Raw genomic sequence first — 22,408 nt, 5'->3', positions numbered from 1 at the left:
GTAGCGGCGGCGGCACTGCAGTGTAAAATGAAGTCCAGAAGTATTTGGACAGTTGCACAAACGGCTTCCATTCCTCACTGGCAAGTGCTGCACTTTTTGTGGGGATGCGAATCACCATCTTAATGTCTTTATTCATTCAAATCCATTGCGGTGGCAAACATCGAAAAAAAAAAACAAAAAAAAAACAGATCACCGCTGTCCAAATACTTCCGGAACTGTCTTGAGTGAGTGCCTGTGGTTTTTAAGTCTTCCCCGTGGAGAAGATATTTGTTCAGCTGCAGGGTGGGTTCAGATATATTTAAAGGAGGGGTGGGGAGGGGGGGGTGCAACGGGAGCCCCATCTGTAAGGACTTAAGAGATGGCAGGGTGGCAGGTTTGAGACCAACTGTGGGCTATGCTGATGTTAATTAGAAGGGGACACTGGAGCGATGCCAGTCTGCAGCATAGACATTGTTGGAGGGCGCCCTTTAGCAAGGCACTGAAGCTCAAAAAGTGCACATTTAGTAAGCTGTGTTACTCGGTTGTGTCATGCGGTGGCTCTGCTTGTGCATGACCAAATAGATCTAAGACCAAAAAAAAAAAAAACAGTGATGCTTTTTTTTTTTTTTTTACATGACCACGTTCATATCACAAAGCATCTTTCTCCATTGAAATGAATGGAAATGCAATTAATGTGTTCCAAATGTATGAATTAATGACTTTCTTATGCTTCTTCTGGGAGCTCTTTTGGCAGTTGGCAAACCATTTTAATGGTGCTTTATCGCCATGCACTGGTATTGGCATTCCACTGCCAGGAGGTCAATGTGAATTGATGGTTGAGTGAAATTTTGATTGGCTTAAATCGACATAACAACAAAAAAAAGAGTTTGCCTGCAGACTTCTGGATTGAATTCTGCCAGGATTTTTAAACTCATTTAAATACTATGTTTTATTTATCAAGATGTTTGCCCATGAGATAAACCGGTTTGTACCTCCACTTCCTCCAATTTGCGGCTGCGCTTTGTTACCGCAGCAACCGCAGCCGCCAGGACAACCAAGCAGACCTTAATGATTTTTCATTTAGATAAGAGGGCCGGCCGCCGTTGATGAGACTAATGATACAGACCGATGCCGCCTGAGAAGCTAATCAAGTGTGTTGAAATGCCGCTCGCGGGCTGGCTTGCCGAGCTTACATTCCCCCCCCCCCCCCCTCCTTTGTACATATTGAATGGATGCCAGTGGGATCTCAAAGTCACCTCGTCCCACAAGCTGACTGTACCGCACACACAGGCGCCGATGTTCCCCTCCCATCATGCGTGCTCTTTCTTTTAAAGTGGCCGAAATCATTCTCATTTCCCCTTCCGATATTACCACATATCAATATTTGATCAGATCAAGAGAGAAAATTCATCCGGGGAGGGACCTGCTCAGTGGCTCATTGAAATGTGCCCATCTGCATTATGAATGACAAATTATACCTGAGTGCCCATTGTACTCGGTGACCCACTAACCAACTTGTCTTTTAAATCAAATCCTCACGACTATTCATTAAAGCGGAGGAACTCCCTGCCCGCTTTCGGCTTTCACTGATGGTATCTCAAGGATATTGCAGTGGTGGCGCACGGACGAAATAGTGTCAAACTTGGTGGCGGTACACAGAAGAGTATTTTATGCGGTGGGGTCAAGAAGTGTTTTCGAACTCCCCTTTGAAGTCTATTTTGGTCTCGCTTTAATGTGAAAGCTCTCCAGCCAACAAGCGTATTCCCCATCTCCTGTTTTGTCGGTGACCGACGGTGACGTTGTGTCTTCTGATTTACAGACGAGCAGGAGTCTGTGCAGAAGAGGACGTTCACTAAATGGATCAATTCTCACTTGGCCAAGGTAAGATGGCGTTCGATTCCCTCTGCCAGCAGCAGCGCCTGCATCGCCGCCCCCCGCCGTCCCGATCCAACTTCCCCATTCTTCTCAGCGCTTTGTGCGCTCGGGACATTTGCTCCATTTTCAAAACACATTGCTGAGCCGGTCATGGGGCCCGCATGCCCAGGCAGTTAAGACCACCCGCACACACACACGCCTCTTATTGTTTTCGCGCTCTCACTCTCGTTTCGCTGCAAGGAAAAGCTTTTACACTCACTCTAATTACCGCTTTCACATGAGAGCAATTAACCGAGTAGACTTCTTTGTTCCTGGGAGCTAACATTTGTCATTTAAGTGTCGATAACGCGCCACGTCCTCTTTACCCATTTAGATGGAATCTGGATAAGCGTTTCGAACGTAATAAGCTCAGACAAACTGTAACTCTCACTCAGCATCTGCCCCCCATCCAGCTACATACTAAGGAGGCTTTGTTACGGGGGGTGTCATTGTTTTATTGCACGTTTAGGACTTGAGTAGCAGGTCCAGAATGTGAAGACAAGGTAAGTCCGTCACGCTGCAACACAAAGTATTCTTTCCGATTGGATTCAGGCAGCTGAGGAGACCTTGAACCCTGGCGACGCGGTGCAGAAAATTCATTTGAAAAGCCCCCCCCCCCAACCCCCCCCCCCCCCCCCCCCCCCCCCCCCCGGGAATAAACCTTGACGTAATATGAAATCTCACGGTTTGGGATCACGCGGGCGGGAAATTATCCGCAGCCAAATATATAGAAACTGCTTGAATTTTTTATGACGCCAAACATAAACGCATGGTTTATTTATGTACCGTTTTGGAGTAAAATGGAAATGCGCTTTAAAAAAAAATATTACGCAGCGCACAAAAGTGCCTGTCTTGAAAATAGGGCCCTAAATGTTCGAGGACAACACGTAATGAATGCCTTCTGTCTCTGGTTGTTTAGCCTCCGGCGTGGTGATGTTCTGCGTATCAAATTAGAGGCACAAAATGGAGCCAGAGAGGGCCGATTTAGATTTTTTTAAAATTTTAGACATTTGATATTTATCGCGCACGACTATCAAATCATTATGACCATTTTAACCACATTTTAACGTGTCATACTCGCCATTGCACTTCTGTTCCATAAAAGTATCTGCCAAACCATCTACTGTACTGTACCTAATGTTGTGGCTGATATCCATCATAGTTCCAACCAAAAGCGCACGTCTCCCCCTCTCTAGTTGATTGCCCTGGTTGCTTCCTCCCGGTGTTGCCATGGATATGCTGAGTGGTCATTTCCAAATGTCATTTCCAAAAAAAAAAAAAAAAACTCTGATGAACATCAAGATAAGGTGAATGGAGTTCTTCTATGAGGAGATGCGTGACCGAAAGAACGAGATCCCGGATACAAGCAGCCGAAATGAGTTTTCTCCGCAGGGTGTCCGGGTTCTCCCTTAGAGATAAGGTGAGAAGCTCGGTCATCCGGGAGGGGCTCAGAGTCAAGCCGCTTCTCCTCCACATCGAGAGGAGCCAGATGAGGTGGCTTGGGCATCTGATTCGGATGCCTCCTGAACGCCTCCCTGGTGAGGTGTTCCGGGCATGTCCCACCGGGAGGAGACCCCGAGGAAGACTCAGGACATGCTGGAGAGACTATGTCACCCAGCTGGCCTGGGAACGCCTCGGGATCCCCCGGGGAGAGCTGGAAGAAGTAGCTAGGGAGAGGGAAGTCTGGGCTTCCCTGCTAAAGCTGTTGCCCCCGCGACCCGGCCCCGGATAAGCGGTAGAAGATGGATGGATGGATGGAGTTCTTCTAAATTACGAGATGCGCTCACCCTCCCGAGCCCCCCCCCCCCCCCTTCCCCCCCCCCCATGAAGAAAGTTCCTGGAAACGGCATTTAGTTGTAAGAGGCTTTTGGAGGAAAAGAAAAAAGTGTGCGCAATGAAAGAGACAGAAGAGCTTTAACAGTTGGTTGAACTCGGCTCTCCGAGGGATAGATCGTGCCCTCGGCTATGGAGATGATTAGGCCACAACCAGTTATCACAGGTCTTTAATTCAGCGCCTAAAGCTATGTGATTAATCGTTAGGTGAGTTGAGACACGGCTTTGAGGGTCGGGGGCGGGGGGTGGGGGGGGGGGGAAGTTCCTTTTTACCCACCCGCTCCCCAAACTCTACAGGTATAACAAAAGACATTTCAGCATGTGAGAACCGCCAATTTACTAAGACGTCGGATGAATCTTATTACACTTAGCGGTTCACCAGATTAAGTTAAGACACTCTCTCACGAAAGTACAAAATGTGGAGATTTTTTTTTTAACACTATGAATAATGTAGTAATAAATTAGATTTGTGTTTTTGCGTCTAGAGTGTACATACTGCATTTGTATCTTAATTGCGTTTACCCATAGAATTTTTTTTTTCGCTCTTCAGATTAATTTTGTATCAGGCAGCCCCACCCTGCATGGCACTGGTCGTGACATTTGGGTCGACTGTGGAGGGGGGCGGGGGGGTTGGAAGCCAACGAGTGAGCACCCAACTTTGCGTTCCGGCAAATCCCCTCTGAGACGGTTTAAAGCTTAATTACCGAGTGGCCGGCGTGAGCGGCAGAGGTCTCGTCGTCGCTCAGGCGTCTCTTCAGTAAACAAGCTTCAGTACACTTAAGTGTTTTCGCTCAGATTACACTGCCAAGTGAAGCTCCCTATCTGGAAAGTGTCTGTGGGGGTGGGGGGGGGGGGGGGTTACGGCGTCTAATTAGCCTCCCCAAAAAGATGTTGCATAAGCAAACACTCGCTCGATTAAGTACAGTTGGAGTCAAAGTCTTTCAAAGCAAAACCTACACTCTGACAGGAGTAATGACGGGAATTTGTCTCCAGCAAAAAAAAAAGGGTTTGATTTGTTGTCAAAATAAAGTCTCACGGTCGTTCATGCAGTATATCGGAGTGGGTACAGCGCAAAGCTGCAATTATGCACTCTGTTTTTTGTGCTGCCGGAGGTTCCCTTGTGCACAGGTACCCATTGTGTAAAGCAAGATTATGCAAAAAAAAAAAAAAAAATGCAAAAACAACTACCTGGTCCAAGAACCCATTAAAATTGGCCTTGGCAAAGGTGTGCATCCCCACAGGGTGCCCCTCAGATTCAGGCCCAAATAGTCGTAATGATGCATACATTCAGCCAACTCTTTGTTTGGACCTGCACTCATCTCATCTCAGTGGAGAAAAATTATACTTCTCTGCTGGAATTAGTCGAGAAATATTACCACTTTGAAATGTTGCCAAAATATGATATGAATGGACCATGGGGGGGAAAAAGTAGGATGATTGGAAATAAAATGTAATTAATCGAATACAGTCCAACCTCAGATTTCGAACGTCTCTGTTATGGACCAAAAATTTCGAGTTTTTTTAATGGCTTGGATGACTGAGCGCACCTGAATGCGCCACTTGACTCCTCTCACCTTCCTTACGCGAAGAACGTGAAATCTTCCTCGTGTAGTGTTCCATTGTGAGTAGACGTGTTCAATAAAGATTTTTTTTTAAGCACGTGATGTCGGTTTTCAAAAAAATCGGTTTTCAAACAGCCTTCTGGAACTGATCATGGTTGAAAACCAAGGTATGACTGTATTACGCTAGTCCACAACAAATTTTAACCCGAGGTGGCATTATGTCTACCTACCGATAAGTATAGACAGTATAAAAGCAACATCAAACTATTGGTTTTTACCCTTTGTTATAAAACAAAATGAGGTCTGTGGCCTACGTTCGGACCGCTTTGAAGTGACCAAAAATAGTTCCTTGGGCCTCTAAAGTAAAAACTGTACATTCGAAAAGCTTTTTATCGTTTTCTCCCCGCGTCTCCACACTATTGGACCTTGAGGACTCAAACAAGACGACACACACGGGCATCCCCCTGAGAACCTCCACACACAATCAATTATGACACCAGACACTCATGTGTAATTAGCTCATTAAGACGCTTGATTTATGATTATTATTTTTTTCTTTTTTCGTCTTAGCTAGCGCGGCTCAGCGGAGGAAACGAATATCACTTTCTTATTTTTGTAATTATCCCCAAATACCCCTCATTAGCCTGGGGATCATCAAGCACCAAAAGCTAAATTTAACTTCAATTACCGGGGGGGGGGGGGGGGGGGAATTTAACCCTCTGTACTTATGTGGTGTCGTTTGGAGGGAGTCACACGTGCTTTTCTGTGTGTTTTAATAACCAAAGCCGCGAAATGACATTAGAAAAAAAAGCCTCAACTGCGTTGAACTAATTAATTTTGTAGAATGTGAGGCTTGGGGGGGGCTTCAGCTTTTTTTTTTTCACTCTGTCCTCTCTCATCTGTCTCGCTGCCACTCTTTTTCTGCCCGATTATGCCCCCCTCTTGCATACACATACACTTGATGGGTACACGCCCGCGCGCACACACGCAATCCTTTTCCTCCGCTAATCTTCCTGTGAATGGCTGGCGAGTTTGAACACCCCTTCCGTCTTGAAAGCGCCCACCCCCCCACCCACCCCGCCAGCATGTGACTCTTGAGAGAAATCCTTGATGTGGCGTTGGCGAAAAACGAGAGATATGTGGATTCCCCCCCCCCCCTCCCCCCCTTCCACAGTCTGCGAGGTTAGCGAGGGAGTCAATGAGAACGGGATCCGGTTTGACACCATCAGCATATTTTAGGATTTGAAGAGCCCACTTAGAGCCCGTTGAGCCCCTCGCTGACTCCACTTATCGCACATAAAACGCCACACGGGGGAAGACAAAAAATGCTTTTGGGGGCTCCGAGTCCATCCATAGGAGGATTTCCTCTTTAAATGAATGTCTTCTAATGTCGCACTTGGACTTTTTATCACTCAGCCAGGATATTTTGCCGAACCCCCCCCCCCCCCCCCCAGCTTTTATACACACTTTCTCAAAGCGAATGGAAGTCTAGCTTTCATAAACGTCTCAGTCAGAGTTTTAGCGTTCAAAAGTTTGATCTGCAGAACATTCTTTGGTCATGTATTAAAAGGCCGACACAGTAAAGACTCTTTGCTATGTTCTTTTGTCTCGACAGCGTGTTCCACCTCTCGTCGTGACCGACCTGTTTGAGGATATCAAGGATGGGGTGAAGCTGCTCGCCCTGCTGGAGGTCCTCTCCGGCCAAAAATTGGTGAGGCGCATGCGTGAAACGTGATTGCCTATCGGTTAATCTTTAAGGAGCTAGCGAAGCGCATGTGAACGTGGAGCATTGTCCGCTTCCACGTGGAAATGGGCGCATTGATCGCTTCTTCTTCGGATGTTTGAATGAATAGAAAAAAAAGGCAGATTCACAAGGACGGATGTGTTTGGCAACACACACACACACATAAACGTACACCCGTACACAAATAGATTTTGGTACGTGTGTCAATACAGTATCGCCTCAGGTCCAAGTGATCTCTGGTCTATTGATCAGGGTGCAGTTTGGATTGGGCGGCAACTGAATGGATCGCTTCTCACCGGTGTATTTTATGTTTCTCATTCGGATATTTTACTGCAAGGTCTAAAAAAATAAAATAAAAAATCCCCTCACTTCATTTTCACAGTTTTGTCCATTCTGTTCTCGCATCCCCCTCCACCCCGTTGCGCCTTGTAACCCCATTGTTGTTTTGCTCTTCCCTGTAGCCATGTGAGCAGAGCAGGAAGCTAAAGAGAATCCACTGGGTAGCAAACATCGGCACCGCTCTCAACTTCCTCCAGGGCAGGAAGGTAGCAGAGATGCTCTCTTTCTTTTATCTTCGTTGCTCCTCCTCGTGGCATTTTTTTTTTGCGTTTGCCCCATGGGTGCCAAACGTGGAAAATAAGCTTGACCTTTCACTTCTTTCCTCCCCGCCTTCCTTTATCTTCACCTGCTGAAATCATCAGTCGATACAGTCAGACTTTGGGTTTGCGCTGACTCCGCCTCTCACATCGGGACCCACCCGCTACACAGGAAAAAAAAAAATTCTGCTTTTTAGTCCTCGGCAGTCCTCTTCTTCTCCCTGACCAGCGTGATGTGCACAATTACATAAACTAATTACAAACCGCTTCAGTAAATGGTGCCTTCAGTGAGATTAGTCAGACATATTCAAGGAATCCCCCCCCACCTCCCGCGCGCACCAATGCCCGTCTCATCCTCGGATATCCAAATAAAGCCATGAGCAGGCGTCTGCGAGGACATTGATTTCCCCTCTTCCTCAAGTGTGACAGGGTTAAACCATAAATCCTACACCAGTAATCTGCAAGCTGGAGATGAGACATCAGCAGGCTCCTTGTGTGTGTGAAATCCAAAGTTTCAAATTAAATGTAAACACACACTGGGTGCGAAATGCTTCAAACGCCTTTGTGCATGCGTGCGTTTGTCGAATTACATTTAATTTTTATTTCCAAATGAAAGTTATGAAAATCTTTTTACCTCGTCCTCCAAACAGGTCTTTTTTTTCCCTTTTTTTTGTGATCATCTTCTTGAAATTTCTTAACCTCGAGGTGTGTCCTTATCCCAATGCTGCCCAAACAACCTGCTGTGTTTTCCATTATGAACTCATGCTTTTCTTATCAGGATCACCACACTGACCCCCCCCCCCCCCCCCCCCCGAGATTGCCCTCGCACGACCCCGGCTTTACACCTTCCATGTTCACCCACTCCAAGTGTTTCTTATTACCAAACGATCACCTGTTGTGCTACGGCGCCTCCGTTAATAAGCTCTGTGATAGGATATTGAAAATGGATCACAACAGATCTCGACATACAACACATTGCCAGGGGGGGGTCTCCAATGCTTCATCGCCTGGGGTCTGTCATCACATGCTCAACAAGGCGTCCATCTTTCATCAAACATATCTAGAGTGCCTCTCATGTCTGTTTTTTTTTTTCCTATTCTCTAGTCTGCTTACAGGGGATCACCGGTTAGTACTGCCTCTGTTTGTTTGTAATGCATTGCAATGTTGTGTATCATTATTATTATTTTTTAATACAATACAATTTTTATTTGAACACAGATCAAGCTGGTGAACATCAACTCAACAGATATCGTTGACGGTCGACCGTCAATTGTGTTGGGTTTGGTGTGGACTATTATCCTCTATTTCCAGGTAAAATTAGTCGACGTGCTCAATTCATGCAGCAGATTAGCATCGGCGATGTCTTGGAGACCAGAATTTAAGGCTTTTTAAAAATTGAGATATAATCACAATCCATATTTTTCAAGGCAGTAAAAAAATAAATGCTAATCGAGCGGAACAGAAAAGAGAGAAAATCTACCAAAATCAATTTTTGCAATTCGTCCACGCTGGATGAGAGCAGCCGCCACCTTGGGCGTTTTTCACAAATGCTTAATAAAAGTGACTGAACTCCCTATGGAGCGCAAACACAACATGTAGCCACGAGGTTGTTGGAAAAATACAGATAAAGGAAGTACGTCCACATACTGATTGATTTTTATGTTCTATTCTCTCGTTTCCCCTGCAGATCGAGGAGCTGACTTGCGGTCTCCCAGAAATCCAGGCCCCGTCGGGCAGCTCCTCCTCACTGAACGGCTCAGTCAGCAGCGCCGACAACGCCAGCCCACCCGTCAAAAAGAAGCCCCTGGCCCCCGTACAGGGTAGCGCTAGGAAGGCCCTCCTCAGATGGGTCCAACAGACAGCCACCAAGTGTGTAGTCAGCCGATTAAACCACACCGAGTACAGTCGCTCCTCCACTTCGGCGTCGTGTTTGTTTGTTTTGTCACGGTTGCCGTGATAAAATTGAACGCTAACGCTCAGTTGCATCCCCTCTTTGCTAGGCGTCTGGGAATCGAGGTGAAAGACTTTGGTCCCAGTTGGCAAACGGGTTTAGCCTTCCTTGCCATCATCCATGCCCTTCAGCCCAATCTAGTGGACATGGAGCGTTCAAGAAAGAACCGCAACCGAGAAAATCTGCAGGAAGCTTTTCTGTTAGCTGAAACACAATTGGGCATCGCACAACTCCTCGACCCTGAGGGTATGTCTCATTTCCTTCCACATTTCCTTGATCCCTAAAATGTTGCAACTTCTTTTTTTAATCACTGTTTTTAAATCCACAAACATTTGTCTGACTTCAAATTAGTCGAACCACCTGGCCCAAATTAAAACTCATTAAGTACCAGCCAATTCTAGACCAAGTCTGAAAAGACGTTTAAAAACGTCATTGGGAGTGAATGGTTGAAAAAGTCACATTTTTCCTTTGTCCATCAAAAAAAACAAAAAAAATCAATTGTTGAATAAACACAAGAGGAAAAATGATTGGCGTCAGCTTGAACATCACATTAGCAGTCATGCTGCCCAACCATCTGTGCCCGCTCATGCCAGCTCCCCTCGAATAAACGCTGACAAATCAAGCCTGACATCAGAGTAATTGAGGTTCATTAGGCCATGACATTCGCAGACTGTGGAAAATAGTCCACAGACGATTTGGCTCCGAAGTGCGGAAGGGTTGATTTCATATCTGCTTGATGTTCGACGCCCGCCACCCCCCTCCCATGGCCGTCATTTGTCAGACGTGGACGTGGACAAGCCGGACGAGAAATCCATCATGACATACGTGGCCCAGTTCCTGAAGTATCATCCTGAAGTAGAGCGTGGCGCCTCAGAGGGACGAGCGGCAGAAGAAGAAGAGGAGGAGGTAAACGGCTGTCACCGTGATCTCATTTTCTCTTCGCGGCCCTCGTCTTTCCCACCAAACGTGAACCGTGGCGTTCTTCATTTGAAGCCCAAATGCATATTTGTCACGCCACATCTTTTGTTGATGTCCCGGCTTTGCACGTATGTCTCTGCTTCTGCCTCACATCGTGTCTCGCTCGTGTGCTGACCCCGCCGTCCTTGTCTCGCCGCTTGTCGTGCAGGCGCCTGTCCCGCGCTGTGAGCTCCTCGCTCCTCGTGATATCGAGGAAATGCTGGAGGTAGGGGAGGCGGTTTGACGTCATCCTTCCATCTCTCCCGCGACCAAACGCCGCTCTCGGATGCGATGCTACCTGATGTCATATCACATGAAGCCTGCGGGTGTTCGGAGCTATGATTGCAATCTGACAAGAAGTCATATTTGGTTGAAATGTTACCGCTTGGTTAACATTAACATAACAATGAAAGCCTCCGGCATTGGCATTTTCTGCGTCTGATAGTCAGCTCACGCTTTGTGTCGCATTTTTTTGGGCATTGTTTTGATATGAGTAATCGCAAAGTAAAAGTGCCGCACAAAATAAAGATGTTTAGTCTAGAGTTAGTTTGAAGATTAAGCCGTCATTAAGTATTAAGTGCGGGAGCGGGTTTTCCACGGGAAGAAGTGATAAGGCTGAATAGATGGAATATTATCGTCATGGCGACCCTCTTTTCCATATCCATATTCCCCCTCATCTCTTTCCACCCCCCCGCCACCACCCACTGTGTCAACCTCCTGTAGAGAGAGCAGCGAAAGAGCCTGAGGGAGTTTAAAATGTGGCTGGACCAGCTGGAGAGAGACGCGCAACAAGCCCAGGAGACTGAGGGTGATCTCGCTCTGCAGTACCAGGTTAGTGTGTACACTTTGTGCACGCGCGTGTGTGGTTTGGAATGAGCGCACTGGTGACAGGCACCGCCATTATTAGCTTAATCTGCCGCGGCATTACATTGAGGGGATCAGATGACAGCCCCGTCATTTTTTTTTTTTTTCCATTCTGTCTGGCTTATTGCGCCAAGCCAGCGGACAAGTGGTGTTTTCATCGCGGTGTGGGCTATCCCCCCCCATTCAGTGCGCATTGGAGCCTTTTACTCGGCGGGGCGTTCACAGCCAATTAGCCACAGGTTTGGATCAAAACTTGATAAGCACGATCCACAGAAAAAAGTTTCAGAGTGGCATAGATGGAGAGTTATTTTTTTGTCAAAAAAGAGGATTCGAGCCACTGAAAAGAAAATCGTTTAAAGAAGTGCAGTTCCATCAAAAGGTGTTATCATATAAAATTATAATATGGCGGGGGGCTTTGAGCAAATGTTGGATTCTTACAATGATGACCATAAACTGCAATGGAGCGTGTCAAGGACAATTATGCACGAGCGAAGAACATAAAAGGGTACAATAGGATGAGAATTTTTGGGTTGAAAGTAAACGTGTTTTTTTTTTCCGAAACAGTAGCTGCAGAGACAAAAACCATCACAATGTTGTAATGTTACAACTTATTTCTCATGACATTGCGACTGAAGTCGCATAAAGTGACAACACCTTTTCAAATAATACCTTGATTTTTCCCCAAAATATGTATTTTTTTTTAAAGAGTACAACATGGCACACGGTATGTATTTTGTGCAGTTATTCAAGAGTCTGCGTGTGCAGCTGGAAATGCGGAGGAAGCACATGGAGGATTGCTTAAAGTCCACCCAGAAGGACGGAATGCTGACAGTAGATCAGGCTCTGGTCAAACAAGGTTGGGAAAGGGTCTCCAACAGGGTGAGGAAACGCGCATGACCAATTCACAGCAGTAAAAATTGTCATGTAGACGGCCTTCATATGTGACATTATGTAAACCCGCATTAACTATTTATCTCGTCGTATTTGAAGCTCCTGGATTGGCATCTGCTGCTGGACACGTCGCTTCCCGCTCCTTTGGATGTACTGGGGGCTTGGCTGCACCACACCGAAGGCGCCCTGCGCCAAGACGGAGGCGCTCCACAAGCCGACCAAACCGTCAGCAAAGCCTTGCAACGACACAAGGTTGACCAACAATGCCAAACGCTGCAGCGAAACCACACACGGACGTGTAGTTAGTTTTGATTGTGGGTTTTTCGCTTGACAAGGATGTGTTGAAGAGCCTCGAGGGTCACCAGCAGCTCTTCCGGAGGATCCATAAGGACAGAAGTATCGAGGGTGTCTCTGTGCCTCCTGAACAGCTACAAGACATGGCCGAGAGGTTCGGAAGACGCATTCAGAGACCCACCAAATTAGAAATTTAACAACTCTACTCCCCCCTCCCCAGGTTGAATTTCATCTCCACATCCAGCAGCATCCAGCTGGCAAAGTTGGAATTCCTGGAGCACAAACATCGCATGGAGGCCTTTCTCACAGAAGCGGAATCGAAGCTCAAATCTTGGATTGTCAAATACGGCCGACAAGAGTGTGTGGAACAGATGCTACGCGATTATGTCGTAAGCTTGGACTCAATTGTCTTATCCATATCGTTTGGTTCAAAAGTTTGGATTTACAAAATGTGTATCTTGTTTCCGCTAGTTTTTCGTGGAGAAGCAGTATTTCTTTGAAAATTACAAAACCTTGTACCAGGCATTGAAAAGTGCTGGGGAGGTTTACATCAGCTCTGACAGCTCAGGTGAGGAAAGAATCGCTTTGTCGTGATTTAATTGTTTGTGGTCACCTTGCTGTATTTAGGTAAATGTGCCCCCCCTTATGATTTAAAGTATCTCACCAACTGTACCCCCCCTGACACCCCCCCCCCCCTTTGTCATCAACGTGAAGCTTCGTCTGCAGGCGAAACCGTTAAATGAGTTTCCTCCACTCGCCCAGTGGGAAATACTTCCCCCATTTGCTAGTTTGGGGACTTTGCTCCATTTTAGCACGTCTCCGGGCATAAAAACTTGAGCGAGCGTGCCGGCTTCATTTTTACGTTTTTTTTTAAGGGTTCGTGCAAGAGCTGAAAAGGTCAGCTCGAGAGAGAAAGGAGGACACCCGAAGCTTCACTTTAGACCAGGGGTGCCCATTAGGTAGATCCTGCTACCGGTAGATCTAAGACAGGTCCCAAGTAGATCCGAGGAGTGTCGAGAAGAAAAAAAAAAACAATCATTTGTGTGTCTTTGTACATGTTAGTAATATATTTTTGTGTTAATATACACTGCACACTAATCAGTCTCATTTTCACAAAAAAAAATACCCCTGCTTTAGACCTTGGGTTGTCCAGATTTGAGGTCAACTTGTCTCTTCCTCCCTGCAGCCGACGAGGGCACGACGGGGGTGTCCCGGCTAGTGCGCGATGTGGCAGCCCAGTGGAGGAGCCTCTCCGTGGAGGTGCGCAGCGTTAGGAGCATGCTGGAGGAGGTCCTGTCCAACTGGGATCGCTACGTCTCCACCGTGGCTTGTTTCCAAGCCTGGCTGGAGGACGCGGAGGAAGCCGTGAGACAACCGCAAAACACAAAGCAGGTACGCCAAAAAGTCTGGAGCCGCGTTGGTTCGCTTTCGAGCGGTGAATTGCGGGGAGTCGCAGAGTCAGCATGGAACACATTCATTGACGCGCATTGAGGACATTTCGGTTATCGCATTGCCTTTCCAACGCGGGTGTCGCATCCCCATTGCGGATTCGTCAGCTAATTACTGTCATTGTTTCTTCATTTAAATCCACTGCTTTGTCTTTTTTTTTGATGAGCTGTCTTCTTTGCACTTGTCTGGCGTCTTTGTTTCCATTCATTTGCTTGTCTGCTTCTTTTGCTTTTTTTTTTAAAACCGTCTCGCCTCCTCTTGTCTCTTCATCTTTTCGACGCTTTCCGTTCCAGGAGTTTTTCAGGAATCTCAGCTACTGGATGGATCAGCACGCCGCCATGAACGACGCAGGGAATTTTCTTATCGAGACGTGTTGCGAAACTGTGTCGTATGAGCTCAAGCAGCAGCTGCTTCTTCTGAACGGGCGCTGGAGAGAGCTTTTCCTGACGGTGAAACAGGTAGCCACAAAAGAGTCGAAACACCCAGATCATTGTCCAGAAAGTGCAAAAATTCAGTTGTCGTGCATTTTCAAAACCGCAGAAAACCTGCACCCTAAGCACCAATACGATCGCATTTAAACCCTTTGAATCAATCATCCAATGAAAACGATGAACCCCGAGGTCCTATTCTGTCCGTGCTCATTTTCCTTTATTCCCTTTTTAATTGTAGCATGGCCAAGTTGACGAGTTGGAAAAGTGGCGAAAAGACCATCTAAAGGCGATGTCAACTTTGACAGAACTTTTGGATATGGCAGAGGCCAGGCTCAGCGCTCCGGTCCAAGTGTCTTTCCTCGGTGTCCGAGCCTTTTTGCAAGATGTGGAGGTGGGGAAAATCACAACTCTGTACATACATTATAAATTACATTCTACCGACAATCCCGCAGACGTAATTGAGGAGCCTCGCTATTTTCGCCACATCTGCTTTGACAACGCACTCGCCCGTTACGCCTCTGTTTGATGTCCGACAGTCACGCGCCATTTCTGAATACCGACGTACCTTAACCTCTCATTTTAGAATACCAAGCAAAAGTTTGTCGCAATGGAGACGCAGTACAAGCTGGCCGGCCGCAGCGCTCATCTCCTCGCCAAGGACGCGCCGCCCGACGAGGCCGCCCGAGTCGTCGCTGCCGTTACAAAAGCGAAGGGTCAGTTGAGTCGGGTAAGCGTTCATTTTTTTTTTTTTTTCATCTCTTTCATGAATGACGTGACCCAACTGTTGATTTTAAAAATCAAATGTGGCAAAGGCGCAAAGAATACCTCACCTCTTCCTTTTCCATTCTTTGTTTCCAGCTGAGAGAGCGCTGTCCCGTCTTAGTAAGGGAATGCCACGCCCTTCTGCCTCTGCTGGATGAGATGGAGGAACACATCTCTGTCTTTTATCAAGCTCTGGAGCGGGCCGGTCGTATTACTGCCAGAAACGCAGACGCACTGAGCCCGACGCTGCACAGACACAAGTGGCAGGTTTGTACGATGACACGGTTGAACTAAAAAACACTCGCAGCGACTCAATCCGACGATTTCCAAAACGTCCTCAGGACTTGTTGAACCAGCAGCAGAGTTGCAAACGATGTCTGGCTGTGATCGAGAGGAACCACAACACGGTGCTGAGGGCGCTTTCCGACAGCAAGGCGCTTCGAAACTTGGACACCAGCCTGCTGCAGAAGACGACGGCCGAAGTGCAAAGCTCGGCACAGGTTCGAATTCTCAACATCACGCAGCCCAAAAGTATAAATGTTGTTAACGCGCTCTGTGGTTCTCCTTCCTCTCAAGACTCTGCTGAAGGAGGTCGGGGAGTGGAGGAGGCGGGAAGAGGCCAACAATTGTTTGAGGAGGAGGTTCGAGGAGTCCAGACAGGATCTGGAGGCAGTGCTGAAGAGAGCGCAGGACTGCTTGGGGGAGTCGGGGGATGCCAAGGAATTACTGAAGAAGCACACGGTGAGATCACATCCAAAAATTAGATGTGAAAGGCCGCGCAGTGATTGACTGATCTGCCTCACAGTTCTGAGGTTGCGGGTTTGAATCTCACCCTGCCCACCCCGTGACCTGAATAAGCACAAACACTCTTGCAAAATTGCCGAATGGATCCAAAATAGTCGCATACAAATGTTGCGATCAGTCCGCACTACAAATCGCGCACTCTGTGACGTCACGTTGTGACATCCTGAGCAATCTGATTGGACGCTACGGAAGTTCTTTGAGGCGATGCCTTGACATCATTGCCCACATCATTGCTTTTTCCGTCTTTGCCTTTTAACTTGATGTATAGTCGCATACAAATGTTGCAATCAGTCCGCACTACAAATCGCGCACTCTGTGACGTCACTTTGTGACATCCTGAGCAATCCGATTGGACGCTACGGAAGTTCTTTGAGCCGATGCCTTGACATCATTGCCCACATCATTGCTTTTTCCGTCTTTGCCTTTTAACTTGATGTGACGTAAGAAGTCCCTTTCCCAACTTTTTGGCTTCTTCACTTGTGGCATACAGGATTTTTTCAGCCAACTGGACCAGCGCGTGCTGAGCGTCTTCTTGAAGGCGTGTGACGAGCTCACTGACATCCTACCGGAAGAGGAGCAACGGGGGCTGCAGGAAACAGTCCGCAAGCTGCACAAACACTGGAAGGTCGAGGGCTTGGCATGCTATCGTTCTCAAATTAATTACTTAAATTGAACTCTTGGGGGGGGGGGGGGGGGGGTCATATAATACATACTTAATTCAATTAACCGAGAGCCTCCTACTTTGTCTTTTAAGTGCATGGCACTATAATGGAACTCTCTCCATAAAATTAGTGGTTGGAAAGTCTTTCATAAGAGGTTGGGAAATGTGTGTAATGAAGTTGTTATGTTGTGATGGACGCTACAGCCTCTTGGCCTGTAGCCGATGTGTACATTTTGAGCATGACGTCTCTGGTCCACTGGTGAAAGGACACTTTGTTTTTCTCATTCAATTCTTCTCATTTCTCATTTTCTGCATCAAATAACAAAGCGTATGAGGGAAAAGTGGTTAAGATTGCACCTTGTTGCGAAAGCGCTACATAAATATGGATGTATTTTATTGTATGCGAGTGACAACAAAACAACAACCCTCGCCCACAAACTTTTTACGGTGTGTCGCAGGCCATCCAAGGCGAGGTTCCATCTCACCTGCTGCGTCTAAAGGTAGCAGTGGAGCAGTGTCAAATAGATGTCGTCCTCCAAGAGTGCAGATCAGAGCTGGACAGAGAACTCCACCTCTTATCTGACTCCTCCATCGGCGAGCATGTGATCGAAGAGCACCGAGTGAGCCTCGAGCGGTTACGACACTACGGGGGGGGGGGGGGGGGGGGGGGGGGGGGGGGAACGATTCCGCTCTTCAGCAACGCTTCCCTCGCTCTTGTCCGCAGACGTTCTTCAGAGAACGCAAACCTCTGGTTGCGTGCGAGAAGCGAATTAGGAACATGGAGGATCTGTGTCAGAAGTTGCCTGACAACGACGCGGCTTATCGGAGGCTGGATTCCACTCGGAGGGCTGTGGAGGACATCGCCGAGCACATCAGGAGCACCGGCGTCCAATTGGAGAAGCAGCCTGATAAGTGGAAAGAATGGAATGATAGGTGTGCATAAACTTGAAAAACTATTTTTTAAAAAAAAGATAATTGTAGTTCCATTATAGCATAGGTGTCAAAGTCAAGGCCCGGGGGCCAGATCTGGCCCGCTACATCATTCTTTGTGCCCCGCGAAAGCAAATCAAATATGGCAACTTCCATGATGCTTGCTAAAATATGTACCAAAATATCAAATTTTCTTATGTAATAAATAAGAGAGACATTGGAAGCATGTTCTTGTTGCCAAACACCTCATGACAGTAACTTAAACTATATATATTATTGACTTCTTTATATGATTTCAGTCATAATGGCCCTCCAAGGGAAATGGTCACTAAAATGTGGTCCGTGACGAAAATGGGTTTGACACCCCTGCATTATAGGATCTCCACAAAGGAGGCGGAGCTATCTACACTGTGCTCCTACATAGAAGTATATATACTTATGTAAAAAAATACATTTACATATTCAACTTACTTAAGCAAAATGACAAAAGTCTCTCCCTGGTTCACATTTATTCAGCCCTCCTGTCACCTTATAAAAAATCTCAGTCACTCAAACCCTTCAGAGAATGTGCCGTAAAGTTATTTGTCTTTGCGCAGATTTTGTGAGCTGTCCGACTGGCTTTCATCTCAGAGGAGACACCTCAAGGAGACGGCAAGATCCTCCACACATTGGGGAGAAGTTGATGCCACTGTGCAAGTGAGCATGCTGAATACAGCCCTGACATGAGGAATTATTATGATTATTATTTTCTTTTTACTTGTGGGAACAATATCAAAATAAAGTGCGTCCGAAATGTTATTTTTGTGGCCTCGGAATAATGTGGAGCTTCGTAGGAATAACCAGTTTTTTTTTTTTCAATTCATTTCAGTCACTGCGAGAAGCAGGAGACGCCCGAGAGGAGAGCCTCTTGTGGCTTAAAAGTCGTCTCTCAAGCCTGACTGATGTGAGCTCTGAAGTGGAGACGCAAAGACAACAAAGCGCCCTGAACAAACTCTCGGCTGACTTTAAGGAGCTGTTGTCCACGCTGTATCAGGTATGCACAAGATTTTTCTGACGCTCTTGACGGCACTTGGGTCTGACCTCCTTTGCATTCCTTTTTGCTCGCAGGGAGGCGGCGAGGGCTCAGGTGCATTCCTGTTCGAGGAGCTCAGGGAGGAAGTGCGCGGCGCTCTGGAGGAGATCCTGAGAGCTGGGAAGGAAGCCGGAGAGCAGATCAGCAGGATTCTGGATGCTGAGGACCTCAGCGAAGCCCAGGAGCTATTTCTTATCCATCAGGTGTGGATGCAGAATTCTATTCTATCCTGCACTCCCGTCCCCTGTCCATTCAAATGTTTTAGAAATGTTCACCTTGCACTTCTTTTGTGTCACGTGCAAGCAAAAATACAGCCAACATGTTGCGACGTCTGCATTACAGCAACACCTAAAACAACTCCAGGCTCTCAGGAGGGAAGCGGACCTTTTGGTGTCCCACTCGGAGCAGCTCCACGCGGGGGAGGCGCTGAGTCGCTCCGTGCACGAGCTGGAGGAACGAGTCCGAGAAGCGGACGGCCAGTTCAGCGCCAAGGAGCACAGCCTGCAGGTAGTGTGGGTTTTTCCACAAGCATGATCATTTGTACTACCAATTTGCCCACACACGGACAGCCGGGATTATCCGGGTTGAACCGGCTCTTCATTGTTGTTGTTTGTTAATGGCGCTGTGATCCCCCTAGGCCACTCTGCGCTCCTGGCGGAACTTTGAAACCGACTGGGAAACACTTCAAGTGTCTCTTAGTGACATTACCATTGAGCTACACAGAGAGCTTGTATTCAACAACCTGGACAGCGCGAGGAGTGAACTGGACCACAGCAAGGTTGTGTTTTTGTACGACTCAGTATGACCATCGTGAGTCAGTATTTGTTATCTAATACTGTGTTTATTTGACCAAAGGAGCTTTTCATAAAGCTCGAAGACTGCTGCGTGAGAGCAGACGTCCTCCTCGAGGAGGCGGCGGAGCTTCAGCTCGGGGCGAAGAATCAAATTGCCGTTCTCCATCAGGCCCAGTCCACCAGGGAAGCAGTCAAGCAGCTTCAAGACCACCTCAACAAAAAGTTAGAGGGGAGACATTGTTATATTCATGTGAAGTATTGCGGGTCTGAGTGATCGATTTCCTTCTAGCGTTGCCCAACTGGAGAGGACGTGCTCGTCATGGGAGCGCTGTAACAACCAGTCTGTGACCTTTTCCGCATGGATCAATGAAAACCAGAGAGCACTCGATGCCATCGAGCTCACCTCGCCTTCAGATCACTCGGACAAACACATCGCCACTGTTGAGGTGTTGTAAAGCATTCTGTGAAAAATCCAGAGGAAACTTTGATTTCCCATGCATCAAATCTTTCGACGAAATTATGAATCATGTCTGACCGTTTTTATTCAGGTTTTGCACCGGCAATCAGGAGTGACAGTGAAAAACTGTATTGCATTTCAGTCAGTCCTGACAGTCTGTAAATTGATAATAGCAAAGGAAATGTAAAAATTCATCTCCGTGTAATAACCTCGTCAATCTTCTGGGAAATGGAGTTTTATGTTGCATGCGAAGATTGCAAACACCCACGTACGAACTCCTTCCATCCCTCCAGGCTGTGGCAGAAGGTTTAGAGGCGAGAAGTCCGTCGCTACTCCGCATGGAGGAGGACTTCGAGGCACTGTTCAGGTTTATGACCCCTGGAGAGTCTGGGTGCATTCGAGCACAGCTCGTCCAGATAAGGCGCTCCTGGCAAGAACTGCTGGAGAAAACCGAGCAGCTTACAGGGCAGCTCAACCAGAGCACCTCCTATCGTCAGAGATGCAGCGATAACCTGGAGCAGGTATTCGTTGCCGTGTGCAGAAACAACTGGCTGGTTATTATTATTTTTTTGACATCACAAATGTGTGTTTATTTGCCTTTAGGTTAAGAAAACGATGCATGATCTCAAAGAGAAACTTGACGCTTCTGTTGCGCTTTGCTCGTCATCATCACAGACATACGCGATCCTACAGAGCCACATGGTAAGAAAAGCGCAAAAAAAAAAAAAGCATTTTATCTACCCAGCAATTGACTGACAATGAGTGTATTTTGTCCTTCCTTCCAGGAAGTCTGCCAGTCAGTGGAGCAGCTGAAGCCCAGACTGATGACTTTGTGTTCCGCTTTGAGGAGGCTGGGGGAAAGCGGCAAGGTGGAGCAAGAGGTGCCTCACCTCCACGAGCTGCAAAGAGAGTTACTGGAAAAGGCCAGAGACAAACAATCAACATTCGAGAGTCTTTTAACCCTCTGGCAAAGGTATTTGGTCAAATATCCTATCCGAGATAAGATTTATTTAGCCAAAACGCCCATTACTTATTTTTTTTTTAAACATTACTTTATTTTTTAACTTTTGAGGCTAACGTGAATATTTATCAACTGTTTTGACAGCTTTTGTCGCCTTGAACTCAATTGATAGGCATGAGCATCTGTCAAAGTGGTCATAAATTAAACTGTCACAGCTCCCGTGAAGATAACCAGAATATTTGTTGGAATGAAATGACTTATGGCTAAGAGTGGCTTAACTACCCTGCTAATACATGAAGTCGGACGGAAAACTCGTTATTTCACCGCTAACCAACAGAGGCTGATATCCAATGCCATCATACTGACAATAGAGGCTATCTTGGTCTATTTTTTATATTTTATTTTTTACAAAATCTTGGGTCACATTTTATTCCCCACATGTTTTTTGGTAGACTTTATTTCCATTGTAATTGTTCACTAGCTTATTACTTTTGGTGCTCCAGCGAAAGAAATGTGGTCGAAAAGCAATTTTGACTAGACAGTTGATGCCTATTATTTACTGTCTGACTGTTTCTCTGCCACATATCTAATTACTATTGTATGAGCGCTGTAGTTCCTTTTGTTTACTGCTTTCGGTTCAATCCCCCCTCCCTCCCTTTTGTTCCCCAAATGAGCGATGGCTTATCTTTGACTGCATCTTGTCTGTAGCACAGCCGGGCCGTCCTTATTTCTATTTTCATAACACGCTTTTGTTACCATTGTTTGGTGTTCCACAAGAGCCGGTCTTCTGCATTCTTTGTTTTATTCATGAGGAAAATAATAATGACCCTGTCAAATGGTATATCGGGCTTGGGATTCTCCTTGTCTCAAGTGACGCTTTTTACAAGTGGGGGAGTGTATTTGGAGTGTTAAACAGTTATTATTTGAATGACCTTCCTCTTTCCGAACTGTTAAATGCGTATGCATGGCTACAATACAATACGGGCTAATATTGTGCTTTTTTGACACAATGCCAAACTCGAATGAGCACGCGCTCTTGTGTCTTGATGGTTTTTATTTTGTGAATCCCCAGATTTGAAAAGGAAATTTCCTCCATGAAAAGCTGGCTTGATGATTGCGAGTCCGTGTGTGATCCAGGTGAGGAGTTGCTCTGTGCTGACAAGGTGAAGCTCACAATGGAGCTACAGCGCATCCAGGTATGAGTTCTTCATCGTGGGTGTCAACCGTTTGCTGTCTCAAACTGAGCTGCTGCGTTATTTTTTTTTTCCCGCAGGAGGTACAGACTGAAACCCCCTCCAGTGACGCCCTATTCGAGGGTCTGTTACATATCGTGTCGTGCCTCGACCCATCTGCACCCGAATCTCGAGTCCAAGAGCTGAAAGACGAGCTCACCCAACTTCAGGAGAGATACGTCTCATTGAAGAGCAACATCACACACAGGCAATCGACTTTTCATCCAATGATTCACGCATTGTACTTCCGAGGACTATACACGTAACATT

The 22,408-nt window shown here is 46.7% G+C and overlaps 1 protein-coding gene across 10 annotated transcripts in view; it reads left to right on the top strand.

The window, feature by feature from the left end:
- syne1a (spectrin repeat containing, nuclear envelope 1a) overlaps positions 1-22,408 on the top strand; it is a 95,358-nt gene that overhangs the window by 10,469 nt on the left and 62,481 nt on the right. For 6 of the 10 annotated variants that reach the window (XM_052052396.1, XM_052052400.1, XM_052052398.1 and 3 more), the window contains 37 exons: positions 1,799-1,860; positions 6,904-6,999; positions 7,494-7,577; positions 8,733-8,753; positions 8,847-8,939; positions 9,316-9,497; positions 9,629-9,825; positions 10,361-10,485; positions 10,706-10,762; positions 11,260-11,367; positions 12,142-12,279; positions 12,391-12,543; positions 12,627-12,739; positions 12,806-12,974; positions 13,057-13,153; positions 13,772-13,977; positions 14,328-14,492; positions 14,704-14,856; positions 15,049-15,192; positions 15,324-15,494; positions 15,569-15,727; positions 15,804-15,968; positions 16,522-16,656; positions 17,151-17,312; positions 17,417-17,625; positions 18,219-18,318; positions 18,491-18,655; positions 18,730-18,897; positions 19,037-19,201; positions 19,332-19,472; positions 19,550-19,710; positions 19,778-19,934; positions 20,239-20,466; positions 20,549-20,647; positions 20,731-20,918; positions 21,979-22,102; positions 22,180-22,346. In XM_052052396.1, coding sequence (XP_051908356.1) covers positions 1,799-1,860; positions 6,904-6,999; positions 7,494-7,577; positions 8,733-8,753; positions 8,847-8,939; positions 9,316-9,497; positions 9,629-9,825; positions 10,361-10,485; positions 10,706-10,762; positions 11,260-11,367; positions 12,142-12,279; positions 12,391-12,543; positions 12,627-12,739; positions 12,806-12,974; positions 13,057-13,153; positions 13,772-13,977; positions 14,328-14,492; positions 14,704-14,856; positions 15,049-15,192; positions 15,324-15,494; positions 15,569-15,727; positions 15,804-15,968; positions 16,522-16,656; positions 17,151-17,312; positions 17,417-17,625; positions 18,219-18,318; positions 18,491-18,655; positions 18,730-18,897; positions 19,037-19,201; positions 19,332-19,472; positions 19,550-19,710; positions 19,778-19,934; positions 20,239-20,466; positions 20,549-20,647; positions 20,731-20,918; positions 21,979-22,102; positions 22,180-22,346 — 5,227 coding nt within the window. The remainder of the gene's footprint in view (positions 1-1,798; positions 1,861-6,903; positions 7,000-7,493; positions 7,578-8,732; positions 8,754-8,846; positions 8,940-9,315; positions 9,498-9,628; positions 9,826-10,360; positions 10,486-10,705; positions 10,763-11,259; positions 11,368-12,141; positions 12,280-12,390; positions 12,544-12,626; positions 12,740-12,805; positions 12,975-13,056; positions 13,154-13,771; positions 13,978-14,327; positions 14,493-14,703; positions 14,857-15,048; positions 15,193-15,323; positions 15,495-15,568; positions 15,728-15,803; positions 15,969-16,521; positions 16,657-17,150; positions 17,313-17,416; positions 17,626-18,218; positions 18,319-18,490; positions 18,656-18,729; positions 18,898-19,036; positions 19,202-19,331; positions 19,473-19,549; positions 19,711-19,777; positions 19,935-20,238; positions 20,467-20,548; positions 20,648-20,730; positions 20,919-21,978; positions 22,103-22,179; positions 22,347-22,408) is intronic. The other 4 variants (XM_052052393.1, XM_052052402.1, XM_052052401.1 and 1 more) reach the window with 2 other exon arrangements.

This window comes from Hippocampus zosterae, chromosome 19 (assembly GCF_025434085.1).
Source record: "Hippocampus zosterae strain Florida chromosome 19, ASM2543408v3, whole genome shotgun sequence".
Classification (NCBI taxonomy): domain Eukaryota; kingdom Metazoa; phylum Chordata; class Actinopteri; order Syngnathiformes; family Syngnathidae; genus Hippocampus; species Hippocampus zosterae.
This window is presented reverse-complemented; position numbering and strand designations above follow the sequence as displayed.